Consider the following 14626-nt stretch of genomic DNA (forward strand, 5'->3'; position numbering starts at 1 on the left):
TGAAATACGATATAAGATGATATTTTTCTGTACACGATAAAAAAGGAACACTTTTTAATGGTTTACATCCTCCTTTCAAACTTGTATGTAAATTAAAATAAATAATAATTTCGTTACTTGTATTTTCTAATGTCTATAAAAACGTTTACAGCTTAGTTAATTACGTACAATAAATAACTCTAGAGTTGTTAACAAGACTCGTGTCAAGTAAATGAATCAGTTAGCGACCAAGTATGAGTGGGAAGAGTAAAATCCTAATTAAAGGATACATATATTTATTTGCAACACAAATTAACTGGAACTCGTCGAGTGCCTTAATATTTATCCTTCTATTAATTATACGTTCGGTGACAGCAATTAAGAACGGAGGATGATAAAAGGAATGAAGTACGTAGCGTGAACGGCGAGACTGGTGAGTGGGGCGGGTTTGTCAGGAGTTACGCGATGTTCGTAATTAAGGAACACCTACGTACACCAGAGGCGTGGGGGGGGGAGTAACTGCGTACTACATTGCCGTGAGGGGGGGGGGAGGTTGCGTACTAGCTAGGAAGGTAACAGGTTTGGACATCAAAGAAAACCCTGACCTGTCGTCTTGGCAATATTTTTGCAACTAATTTACATCAGGTTTAGATGTAAAACTAATTAATTGATCTTAGTCATTATTTTACAAAACACATTAAAATTCATTTACACTTTTATAAGGATGATACCTTGATAAAATAAACTTATTCATACTCCATATACGCAACTTCCTAAGATTAATTCCACTAATAAAAATCATAGTCATGGTAATTTTCACTTTTACCAAAATAAAAATAAAAAATACCCATTATAGCTACGTATGTAGTAAAGTAGAACTCAAGGAGTCGCGTATTATTGAAATACCTCTCAACCCATCATGGAAATGAGCTGAGGTAGATTATCCTCGGCTCGACTGTGTGTGACATCACGCCAGTAAGACTACAGCTAAAACCCAAACTACAGAAACAACAACACTACAGTTACAACAATACAGCAGCCACAATTAAACTACACCTACAGCAATACTAAAGCTACAAAAACTACAGCTACAGCTTAACTGCAGCTACAAAAACAAACTACAACTCGGAATAAAACTAAAGATAGGACTAAACAGTTTTATGTGTGGAAGCTGCGAGTTTCGTAAACCAATTAATACATTGTGTCTCGGTTGTGAACTTGTTACTCCGTTACATACATAATTGGCGTGTGTCATATTTTAATCGCCTTTCAAGAGCTGCCAATTAGAGGTACAAATGTGCTGCGAAGAATCTAATAAAGAAGTTAACCGTAAATTTGAAATTAACGCGAGTTTTCTCGTATTTCTGTCCCTGAGGGTACAATTAGGTGCGTTGTTCCTCATCATCAAAGTGTTTCGTGTGTTTCGTACTACGTATTTTGCTACTCTAATTATTTTTAACCGACATAATGTGGTTGGAAGTTTGAATTATAAACTCGTAATTTTATATGAAAGAGCAATGCGGCGTTTTATCTGCATTTGCATATACTGTACCCTTGACATTCTAAACCAATGAACAATTAGTGCTATTGTAGGTATAATATTTTTTCAGTAACGAACGTATTAATTTCTTTTTAAAAGAATTTTAATTAGGTATTGTATATTGAGAGAAACATCTTCTAATTTATACATGAGCTACATCCTTACCACCATCAATACCACTCGACACCAAAGGAATAAAAATCCACTCCCTAAGCTTTAAAAAAGTAGTTTAAATGTAATTTATAAAAACATATAAAACAAATCACACAAAGTATAAAGAATTTAAGTGTATGAATAGTTGATTGAATGATAAAATAAAATCAAATCAAATCAAATCGTTTGATTAGTCAGTTGTTAAAACTACCAGCATTAATAAATTTAATTAAAACAAAACTTTCATAACTCTTACTGACATATTCACAATAGGTCATCCTTTACTGTTTCCTTAGGTAAAGTGTTATGTGGTTTAGTTTTGCCTGTTTATTTCATTGATGGGCTTAAATTCAGTGACATTTACAGATGTTATCTCCGATGCACCTTGCTGTAGGGTGAAGAGTGTAGGTAGTAGCCGTGGGAGGGGAAGGGGGGGCGGAAGGTAGATCGCAAGAGTTGAGGATGTAAAAATGAGAGAGAGAGCAGCGGAAATTAAAAAGAGGGTGAAGCATTTTCCCTCATCTTGAATGTGGAAAACTTTTAAATAGACAAATTTGCTGCGAATCAAATAATGACTCGGTCACAAAGAGGGGGAGAAACGTGTTTTAATGGAGGAAAAGCGGGGTCACGGGTAAATTAAAAAATGTGGGCACATGCAATACGATGTCATATTACTGTTAACTTACTACTCACGTCGTTAAAATTCTTGATCAATGTGGATGATTAGTTTTGTTTGGTTGAACAAGCGTTGCAAATGACATATTATGTATTTCCATAAATAAGGAATAAATACCTAGAAAAGTTTAACTTTTAAAGTCTCCAAATTTATTACGTAGTATTTGTCAAGTCATTTGAGTTCGTAGTGCGAAACCTCCTGCCATCACGGACGCGTCGGCAATATCAAACTGTCTATTATAGTCTGTATTGCATACGCTGTAAACGCATCTGTGACCGCCAAGTTTGCTGTTAATATAGCAGTTGAATCCTAAACAATTAATCTAGAAAGTAATTACAAGTTGAGAACCAGATCTCATCAAGAAAAAATTTGATTTTTTTTCTTACGGACATTTTAGGAACTTAAACGTATGCTGCATTATAATTCGGTATCTAGCGTAGATGCTGAGTTCCAAACGGTGTCCATGTAGCTTATTTCCGAATTTGAATGAAACCATAGGCATAACCTTGTAATCATTGAAGTGTATGAAACCATTTCATTTCGATTCAGAAGTGGATGGGCATTATAATGTCCACGAGAGCGACTTTTACTTGAATAAAACGCACTTGATAGAACTAAATTGTAGAGTTCAACAGTTCTACACCACTGTTGAGAATAGCCAACTATTTTGTAAAACTAAAAAAAATATGTGATAGTTTACAATAAGTTTTTCTTCTGTGTATTCAACAGAAATCAGCAATTGTTATTAGTTTACGCACTCAGTAGCACAACCCAACTACAGTACTGTATGTTATTTACTTTCTAAAAGTGGCTAAATTAAAGCATGTGAATATAATGTGTTTTTCTAACAATAGTCAACATTAAACACAGTGTCGATACACGTTGGTTTAAAATTTTTTGCTTTTACTACAACCCTCTTGGAAGTCTAATGTTTATATTTTTACAACCTTGACATTTATGAAACCTATTGGTTACGTCTCTAGGATATTTTCTAATTTATTTTAGAATTTCAAATTCAGTCATAAAATAACAAAATTAATGAAGAAATGCTACTACGGTTAACTTACAAACATTATATATAAAGACCTATTTTTCGCGAATTTCAATTGTTTACCATGTTAAACTCTTTCATTTATTAATATATATTCAAAGTAAAAAAAACTTTATAAGTAAAACTTAACATTATCTTAACCTAGCCAACGTTATCTTTTGAAAGGATTTAGCTACATAATGTGCATGCCATTAAAAATAATGTTTACTCATAGATAACATGCAGTGCCTCTGAAAGTTGTCAGTCGGAAGTTGTCTCTGCTAATACAATAAGAGTGTCGTGGGAAAAGTTGCCTCGAGTATTTGGCTTGACAACCCTTCCTACAAGTCGATACCGCCCGGAGATACTCTTATCAGTCCGGAGATAACTGATAACAACCTCTCTCACAAACCTCTCTGCATCTTTGCCAAACTCTTCCTACGCAACAGCGAGATAAATATAGTAACATATTTGATATAATGAGATGCAGAACAGTTGTCTTGACATCTTCATGGTATTTTGAAATTGTTTATGTAAGTTTACACTTGTTGAACCAATAGAATTTCAAATATATTTGTCAATTGTAACTTAGACATAAAATATTAAACAAGTTATAAATAGAAGCCACAGCAAAATTCAAAATAAAACATAAAAATAATAGTAAGCACCAAAGAAAACGCCGCGCAACTAATACTCGTTCTGAAGCAAGAAAGTTCAAAGGCCGAGATGATTAATGCGCTAGCGTATTTATGCTGCTCACAGTAACGTTTATGTAGCTGTATACTTCCGACAGTATTGACTATAAATTCAGCAGCGACTTTGAACCCAGCGGAGCGGGAATGGTGCAATCTCAGAGGTTATTGACTTCGCAGTTTAAGTACGGCTTATCGTCAGCTGATATGGTATACGACTCCGACTTGTGTGTGATTACAAATTATGTTGTCACCTCCGTGCGAGTGGGAGGTAAAGTTATTTAGTCATAAAGTAGAGTTCAAAGTTGGAAATATTTATTAACTTCACAAACTTGCAAACCGATAAGGAGATATGTTTATGTGGATTTTAATGAAATAAATATAACATAGTACAGTATACGCAGGGCATACAAAAACAAATGCACACAGGTAAACTGAGGAATAACCATTAATATCAGTGACACCTTTTCTTTTTACCCCACTTTTTTAAGGAAGTTAGGTGGCCCTTTTAACCCAAGTTTGCTCGTCCACATATTAAAGCTTTGGGTATCTACGTGGACTGTATAAAAAAACAACAGGTGAGCTAATATACTAAAAAAGTGAAATGCGGTATACTGATAACAATAGTTTATTGGTGAACACTAGGGCGTGAACCCACGATACATTTCTGTCATTAATTCATAGTCTATTCTGGACCCCCAACTCACCAAATACTTACCCTTAAACATGTTGAACCTAAACAGAAGAAAATATGTTAACAATTACATTTTATGAATACTGTAACTAATTTACTATTTATTTATTTAATGTTTTCAGATCTCTATACGACAACAACATTCAGTCCTTGGCCAATGGGACCTTCGATACCATGCGGAGTATCCAAACACTGTAAGTATCATTTAGACTGTTACCCACAGTTAAAATGAGTAGTATATATAATTGGGAACAAGTAGAATGAGAGTTATATGCAGGTAACAATTGGTCGTTGGACTCAGTGCAGGCATATATACCTTATAACAGCGATGATGAGAACCTTATTAATAATCTGCCTTATTACAATTGCAAATGTACAAAGAACAGTATTCACGTAAGCTCGTAGTGCTCCATAGCTCTACAGCCACTTACGTGTTTATTTGCCACCCTTGACGACGCCATCACGTTTATGAAGAGTCCCAGCAGGTCTACATTGGTCATTAATTCTGTCTAGACCGCTGCAATAGTGGTCGCTATTCCTCCTGCCCCAACGGTGATCGAGTTTACACTACTGTTACTGGTGATACAGACACTCTAATGTAGTTAAACTGGGTATTTAGAAGATAAAACAGTTTAGTAAATGGTGTCAGCTGGATAAAAATTCGATTGAAAGTATTATAATCTTGTTTTGTTTGAATAAAATGTTCGTCTTCCTTATTTCGCACACAGAGGAGTATTTTGACAAGCTATTCACTATCGACAGCAGCTTTAGCATCTTGCAATATTCTTTTATGAATATCTTTGATACCCAGCTTTGCATAAAGCGATCAGACGCTACTTCACTTTGTCCTAAGCCCTGAATACAACAGCTATCTTATTGAATTACGATAGCTTTATGGCCGTACTAGCACTATAAATTACAGTTTGATAACTATTAGATCAGGTACTTTAAAAGTGACTTCAACTTTAAAAGATTTGTTTGGTTATTTATTTACGTCTCGTTACGTTTAGCTATTAATTTTTGTTTAAAGGGTAGAACAAGTTTATATTTCCGGATTGCAGACACTAGACTCTATTTGCAACGATACATTAGTAAACGAAATTATGTGGTGTTGAAACAATAAAGTACGTAAATGGATGTTAATTTGGTGCATTATAAAGTTATCGGCGTTTATGATAACGCTGACCTTTTATTATTGATAGTATCATTAATTGATAGGTAGGTAATGGACAAATGACAGCAACCTTCAACGTTTGGAATGTAGTTTGCACCATTCTATGTCCAAATCAAAATAGAATCTACAGAAGATACAATACCCTAACAAATGAAATATACAGTATAACTCTCCAGTACATGGATCGTGACCATGTGTCCCGTAGCGCTGTCAGCCCAGTGACTGTCTGTTCCTGACATGGGGGGGGGGGGCAGGTTAACCCCACCCATAGCTCATCTGATAATATAAAACTAACTAATGAGGGGACTAACTAACTCATCTGCCAACCTAGTGGAGACCAGAAACAACACAACCCTAACCAGCAAAGACGGGGAACGAAGTGCGCGCCTTCATTGTAGCTGACGTGATAGTGTTGCTACATTCATATTGCCGCCGCGCCTGCGCATAAGTTGCTACTGGCGATAACTAATGCAAATGATGCAATTGACGCATCACATTTTGTAAAACCTATTGTAAATTAAGATCAAGGCCTGATTTTAAAACATAAATGTGGAGTAATTTTTAATCGAAATTTTCAGCAATGTTTTGGAAAGTTTGCAAAAAAACACTATTTTTTCTAGATAAATCTTTAAATAACTACAGGGGACTGAATGCTATGCTGCACCTACTACATCCTATTCATACCATGCTAGATTACAGTATAGTTTGACGTGGTGATGTTTGTCACAGACACCTCGGTCGTAACCCCTTCATCTGTGACTGTAACCTCCGCTGGCTCGCAGAGTACCTCCACCGCAACCCCATAGAGACGTCCGGTGCTCGCTGCGAGACGCCCAAGAGAATGCAGCGACGTCGCATCGAGGCTCTTCGTGACGAGAAGTTCAAATGTAAGGGTAAGCGAAGCCAGATCTCCCCTTGCATTTAACGGTGCTGTCCACCAATGTCCTAACCTAACCTAACCTCACCTGTGTACTACGTCTAACATTCCTTCAGCAGTTTCATTCATCTCACTTTTCTGGTTTGTGGTTAATGATTTACAACATTATTTTCCATTTTTACTAGCATTTTCTACAAACATTTCCTAATGTTCGTTTTCCTTATAAATTATCGTTGAAAAATAAATATATAGTTTTGAGTTGTTAAATTACATTAATAACATTATAGTTCTTCGTGTTGTTTTTGTGTTTATATTAATTTTCTCATCTTTACACACATTCTTTAACGTAATCTATTCGTTCTGTATTAATTTATCAGAAAATAGTTTTATAGATAGAAAATCTACTAAATTAATTCTTTAATCACGGTACATGGTAATAACAGATAATGGCAAAAAACTAGAAACCTACTACAAGCTGCAGGTTGTTTTCAAAAACTTATGTTAACTTACAAACTTATCTAAGGCGTAAAACACTTTTGTAACTTCCAAAAAATAAATAAAACATATAGTAATTAATGTTAGGTATAAACAAAAGATATATAAAACACAGTGTTTAAAACCATTTGTCATGTTTTTTTTTTTTTTTTTATTAGCTGTGCTAAAGATTCAACTTTCGTCTGTTACAGCTGATGAAACTCACCCCTTTGCTTTTAACACAGAAAAAACCTAACTACCGTAATGTATTTTATATGTTTGTAGTTAGAATAATTACCCTAATAAAATTGTTAATAATAATATTTCACCAAACAAAACAAAACTCAACTGCTAGTCATTTGAATAGTTTTTTTATTCCAAGTCTTAAATCTCGAGTATCCCCTCTCTGGATTTTTCCTTTAAAAGTCACACATTTAATATTCACAAAAGGACAGCAGACTTTCCCAGGCATCTGTTGTTTGTTTGGAGGGGTGTACGTGTTGGGGGGGGGGGTGGCAGATTCCACTTTGTTTAGGATTCAACAACATATGCTCCAAACATTATCAACTAAGTTGTCAGCCTGAATTCATTCTTCTTTTTCTCGTTCGTTCTCAACTTTGTCACTTGTTTACTACTTAGAAATGTTCCAAAAACCAGTCGCCAGACAAATAATTTTTAATGCTGTCAAGAACTAACTAAGGTTTTATGTTTTGCTTATGTAAAACCCAAAATTAATAAAATGATTAATGCTAGTTATTTTCATAGAATAATAATTTTAGTATTTAAATGTTAAAATCACTATATACAACTACAATAGAACATTATTTGTATTTTGCAAGGTTTTAGTTTAATATATCATTACTTGCTAATTTCATTTCGAATGAAGTAATTCTAACCAAAAAAAAGCTTTACTAGTAGCTGATATATCTTTGCGTCCTAATTAGTATTTGTAGCTATTGGGTTGTTAAACTTAGAAATGTTTTTATGCACACAAAGTATGACATGCAGTAAACAAATGTACTATTTACTTCTAGTAGAAAGGTTTAAGTGCTTTGACCTTTTAAAACATAAAACATTTTGTGCCATTGTAAGAGATCTAGATAAAAAAACCTAAAAAATATGGGTTGGGACGGGTAAAAGATATTTATTCCAAGAAAAAGCCTTTAGAAATATTAAACATTATATTAAATTTCCATATCTATCTTGTTTAACTTACAAAATTTAATTTAGAAGACTTGATTATACAACGAGATCCAAAATTGATCTCCTAAACATAGGGCTTCAGTATAGAACATGTAATGAAGACATATATAGTTGTATTATACTGATTTTGTATATTGTGCTTTGCTTATTTTTTGCTTTGATTTGCTGTCATGAAACTCAGTTTAACACCTGATAAGAAAGATTCCTACCCCTACCTACCCCTCAACCAACCTTTAGCCAACCAAAACCAAAATCAATCCTACTGTGTTTACCGTTATGCTTGGGGTGTCTGGTTTTGTATTTTGTTTGATACACTTAGGATACCATATCTAATTATATTAGTAGTAAAATTGTTATAATAACGTTTTACAACTATTAAAAAGTTGTCTTTAATCAAAACCAAGCTCATTTTTGTAGATATGGTATTGAAATGAATATCAATGTTCATTAACAAATAATCCAATATTATATCTGAAAATGTCAGAAAAAGTTCCTTTTTGGTTGAAAGAAATTATCTAGAAATATTTATTAAGCTTCATTTTAAGTGTATTCTATTCAAAATAAAATCAAACAAGAGCTACCATTAATATTTTCTTATGCATTGTATTTTTATTATAGCGAATTTTGAAACTCAAAAAATGAAAACAAGATGCATTACATAACTCCATAGCTCTTAACTTCATTGCTGTACACACAAAATAAAAGTGAAGAGTTGAAATGATTATTCAATTTACTGTTAAATTAAGATGTCCTTTTAAAATTACGTTATGAATAAATGTGATTTTTAGAGTTGCCTATTTAACTGTTGAACCTGTAATTGCTTTTAGTATAGTAGTTGTCATAAACATATTTACTTGTTATTATAACAAAATAGTAATTTGTTGTACAAGTTGTCTCAGTTCTAGCTTATTATTACAATACGTTCAAATACACAAGTAATTTTAAAATTAATGTAAATTCAGTTATCTTATTTTAGCACTGGTTCCCTGTAAATTAATTAAGCTTAAACAGATGAAAATCTCTGTGTAAATTCCATTCATATTTGATTTTCCCCCAGTAATAGTTACCAGTTGATGTGCACATGCTAAGAAAAGTAAGCAAATATGAAAAGTAAGGTTGTCGAAGGTGTAATGGAAATGCACCTTCTATTTTTGGTGTTTCTAGTGTACAAAAGAAAACTAGGAAAGCATTATCTTAACCATTCCAAATAATAATGACTTAGTTTTTTTCCATAAAAAATTGTGTAAACTGCTTTACATAACAGTCACAGTTACATAACATATTGAAATGTTTCATATGTAAATAACACATAGCAAGTGTTACTTATGTGTTATTTGTGCTGGGAATGCAATTAAAAAGGGTCAATAGACAAACATAAAAAAACTGATAGACTATTAGGTCAGTTTTCGCTTCCAATAAGTATGAAACTCAAATGATTGGAACAATACAAACTAACTAATGATAGAGAAGACCAGAAACAACACAACCCTAACCAGCAAAGACGGGGAACGAAGTGCGCGCCTTCATTGTAGCTGACGTGATAGTGATGCTACGTTTATATTGCCGCCGCGCCTGCGCATACATTGCTACTGGCGGTAGTAACTAATGCAATTTACTGCTAATTAATTATTTGCATTGCACTGATTTGATTGATTAAAAATAACTAATTTAAATTATAATAACTAATAATTTACTAGCAATATTTATCTGAAAAGATTATGCCTCTTTCTGATATGCCAAGTTGCTGGTTGCTATTAGCTTGATAAAGATTTCAGACTTGAATTTATATATTTTCCCGGTAGGCCCTTTGAAATGATAATAGACAAAGCAAGTTCTATTTTTTTCGTCATACTGCAGCAAAACCAACCTTTAGGGAAGAGGCTATTCCCGTAGTAGTGGCACGGTAAGACCTGGGCACGGGACTGATTAACTTTTTTCATTTTGATGTCCCCAGAGGTCAAAAACACCACTCATTCAAATTTTTAGATGTTGGGCGGGATAAATTTGCTTATGGATGTACAACTGTTTTCTGGACTAAATCCTTGTGTGGGAAGTTCGTCAAAATAGTGTAAAGTGGTGTACAAGTAGTTGGATATATGAGTGGTTTTAAATAACTGAAAAATTGCATAGCTTTTGTTTTTCAAACAAGAGAGATTTTCTTGATCATGAAGGACCTTCCAAATGGTGAAGGGTCGGGGTTTAAGAAATGGCCCCGAGTATTGAAACACCTGGTCTTAACAGAATAACATCTATGAATTACATGACGCTCTATCTCACAATTAATTACATTTCATTGCATACATTATAAAGTCTTAAAATCTAAGGGTACAACACACGTTAAATTTTACTAGGCTTAAGTACCTTGACTGGTCGTCTATAAATAATCGGTGTAATTATATCAATAATTCCAAAACCTCAATGTTGATCCTATACTATTAATTAATATTTGGTAAAAAAATACACTTTTTACCTTCCCCGTAACAGCCAACCTAGGTAGGACTCATTAAATCTAATTTTATTACTATGCGGAGTAAATATTCTTTTTTATGAATTTTTTATTAAAATCCAACCAGGCAAATTGAAATTTACTTAGACTGAAGATTTGCTGTGGCGGGGGTATTTAATTCACATGTTGCTGGTCTGAGGTATCTCTTTAACTCCCTAGGGAGTAAAACTTAGCTATTGTAAACTCAGTTGTAAACTTTGATGTAAGCAATTAATTGCATGTATCAAAATTTTTTATCATCGATTTAGTCGGTTGTAGGTTGTAACCTCAGTTTTCCCTTCGTTGTAAAAGTTGAGTTTGGGTCAAAAAGAGCCACTTTGTGGCCTAGTGATGAGATATATTGTTATGTGTCATCTTAGCAAAATGAGATCTAAATATAAACTTTGTATTTTGTTCTTTAGAAGCTGAATTTTAACTATCATTATTTACAAAAGATCACTCAAACCCCATTAAACATAAAAGTGTTACAGCTAAAGAGATTTGTTTAAAGATGCTACTCAGAGTAATAAAATTGATTATCTTGCAAAGCCGCAAAAATATCGAAGTCTTTGTAAAGCTTTCTACTGAACTGATTTGTAGCTGTGATGGGGTACACAAGGAATGTGAGTACTGTACATGGATTGGTTGGATACACCAGAGATTATTTTTTCCTCTGATATATGTTGTCTGTCCTAGGTGTTGAAGAGTTCCGTACCAGGTTTGCTGGTGACTGTCTCATTGATAGCGTATGTCCGAGTGGTTGCTCCTGTGATGGTACTATTGTTGACTGTTCTGGTCGAAGTCTGAAAGAGATACCCAAAGACATACCTATGTACACAACTGAGCTGTGAGTATGGTTAAACTGCCTTGTTACAATGTTCAAACATATAATAGGCTATATAATAGTTTTTCACCACACTATGCTGTTATTAGCTGTTTTACATACGTTAATTAGAGGCTGAAAGTTACGTTTGGCTGGCATGGCTGTCATCGTCATTTGGGGACCGAGCAGGTTTTTACATCCCTAGGGCCGCAAAATCAGCTGCCCGCTTGCATATTAAATACACAAACAGTATCCATAGCATTGCAATAGAATTGTTTTATTTTCCCGTTGCCTAGCAACTGTTTATTATTATTTTTGCTGATTTCTGAAATTACTTCTTCACTTAACCTTAAAGTTGCGTTGGACTATCAGTGTGCATTAATTATTATTGTGAATAGTAGTAGTGTGGTGAAAAATAGTGTTCGTACCACGGACCAAAAATGGTTTTGCAGCTCTCGATCGTTTTAAGTTCTCGACTTCGTCTCGAACTTAAAAACTAAAAACTATCTCAAGCTGGCAAAACCTCATTTTCGGCCCTAGGTACGAAATATACTATTTCGTACAGTTCATTGAAGAAAACATTTTTTTCTCGTTTTATATAATTTCCTCAAATGGCTGAGTAGCTAAGCTGCTTTGGAATTGATTGATCATGAACCTGATAATTGTGAAGGTTTTTAATATATTTGATCATATAAAGTCATTAGTTTTTCATGGTTTAAAACTGACCTTAGCTGATTTTGATTTTTAAGTGTTAAATTTAATGGTCTTGTATCTATAGAAAGAAAGTAACAAAGTTAAATAACTACACACCCATGTAACACCTATCTTTATGTCATATAATACATAATATAATACAAGTATTTATAAAATAAACTTACTTGGATCCTCATCTTTACAGTTTAAATAGCTTCCATTTTGAATTTGAAAGTATCCATTTAGATTTAGACCTAATCCAACATAGAGCAAAGTCAAGGCTTAGATTGGTTTGCAAAGTACAAAAAAGAGAAGAGAGCTTTTTTAAATTAAATTAGCACTTTGTTTCTCTAGAATAGTAAGTCACAAGAAATTGTAATTTATTTTAATAATTTGAGATTTTAAATACTGTAGAAGGTTTCAAAGTAAACAAAGAGCGATTTAGAAGGTGAGGAATAGCAAATACGCAGGCCGTGTTAGCCTCTGAGAAAGCAATAATTTCAAAGTTAATGGTGGCCACAACAGCTGCAATATTGGATAGTTGTTACAAAGCCAGAGCCACATCAGAGGCACATTCCACCAGTGGTGCAGACTGGCGATAAATAGCCTTTAAAACCCATCAAACAATATAAGTGCTTTATTGTTTCATATCTGCAGCCAACGTTTAACTTGTGAACAACCACCAAGACCAAATTTTATTCTGGTAAAATTAAAAAAAGAAAATATTAAGGAAATGCTAAGTTGTAAATACACTCACTGTTTTGATTTAGTGTACTGAAATTTAATAGGATAACTCTCTATAGAGCAACCTATATGAATAAAAAATACCCCTGTCGCAGCCAACCTGTCGACTAAGGGAATTTCCATTTCCCTTATTGATTTTTTACTTAAATATTTTTAAATTCATTCCCTATTTAAATAGCATTCAAGGTTAAGTATGGCTACTTAGGTTTGCTGCTACAGGGAAGGTAGTAAGGTGTGTTTTTTTTAGTGAAATGTTAATAGCTTAGGTTAAAATAAGTAAATTTGCAAAATTTGTTTAGAATATATCTATAAACAACGGTAAACCATGACAGTTAACTTATTCCATGTAGAATTATAATATTATAAGAATATTATAGAATATTATAAGAATTCAAAATTTACAGCTTCATGGAATTTCCTCCGTAACTGTTAGGCGTACAACTATCCTTTAAAATTTTAAATTATTTGTTTTTTTAAGCTAAAAAACGGCCCGGAATTGTACCCCCTGGAATTGTACCCCCTCCCTCCATTTCACCCAGGAGCTTGTCTATTGTGATTACCAAGTAAAATCAAAACAATAGTAATGTTGGATATTAGAGGGGAATTGCACGAAAGTGAACTGAACCAAGTTACCCGACACCTAATGAATTGCTTGTTGTGAAAGGATATTCCAAGAAATTGCAAATTAAGGAAATTCTGAGTAACGTGCGAGAGGCCTAACAGACTTCTTTGTACGTTATTCATTTATATTTTCTTAACCTTCCCAAGTACCTACTAACTGTTCATGGGTTAGCTTAAATTCACAAAGGTTAAAACTTTCACAATAGTGAAATACTTTGTACCAGATTGCAACTAAATTTTACAACAAGTATTTTGTCCACCTTTGCCAGTAATAGCTGTTCATAATTTGTTATTTAATTATGTAATTTACAGTAAAAAAACATATACAGTCTATGACTAAATTGCTTATTGACCTATAATTCCAGAAATTAAGTATTATTTACAACGACTCATTTTGCTTAACATCCGTCCTTTGGCGGAAAAACATTGGCGAATATTACGCTACAAATATACATCCTCAAGCTCAATTTCTGACCACGGTAGCTGCACTTATGTGCTGTAACATACTAAATGCATGATTAAGAGGGGAAAATTAGAGGGTACTGTGATAAAGAAAAATGTAAAATAGGCGGATTGTTAAATCAGTAAAAGTTTGTAAATATTATTAAAAAAAACATAATTTGGTTTATAGAGTTGCCTATTTAATTATCTTTTAATGTTTCATTCCCTACTACTTCATTTTTATAATACCAATTAAGTTTATCGAGTGGGTGGGGGGTACAATTCCAGCCCGTATACAAGCCAAGCTAGCTGTCCGAGAGGGGGGTA

At 33.6% G+C, this 14626-nt stretch overlaps 1 protein-coding gene across 1 annotated transcript in view; it reads left to right on the forward strand.

The window, feature by feature from the left end:
* LOC128983609 (protein slit) overlaps positions 1–14626 on the forward strand; it is a 383814-nt gene that overhangs the window by 340296 nt on the left and 28892 nt on the right. Inside the window, exons 13-15 of the mRNA XM_054402968.1 lie at positions 4887–4958; positions 6668–6831; positions 11674–11824. Coding sequence (XP_054258943.1) covers positions 4887–4958; positions 6668–6831; positions 11674–11824 — 387 coding nt within the window. The remainder of the gene's footprint in view (positions 1–4886; positions 4959–6667; positions 6832–11673; positions 11825–14626) is intronic.

Source organism: Macrosteles quadrilineatus, unplaced genomic scaffold (assembly GCF_028750875.1).
Source record: "Macrosteles quadrilineatus isolate MER2022 unplaced genomic scaffold, UCM_ALF_1.0 Scaffold_1__1_contigs__length_201487025, whole genome shotgun sequence".
NCBI lineage: Eukaryota > Metazoa > Arthropoda > Insecta > Hemiptera > Cicadellidae > Macrosteles > Macrosteles quadrilineatus.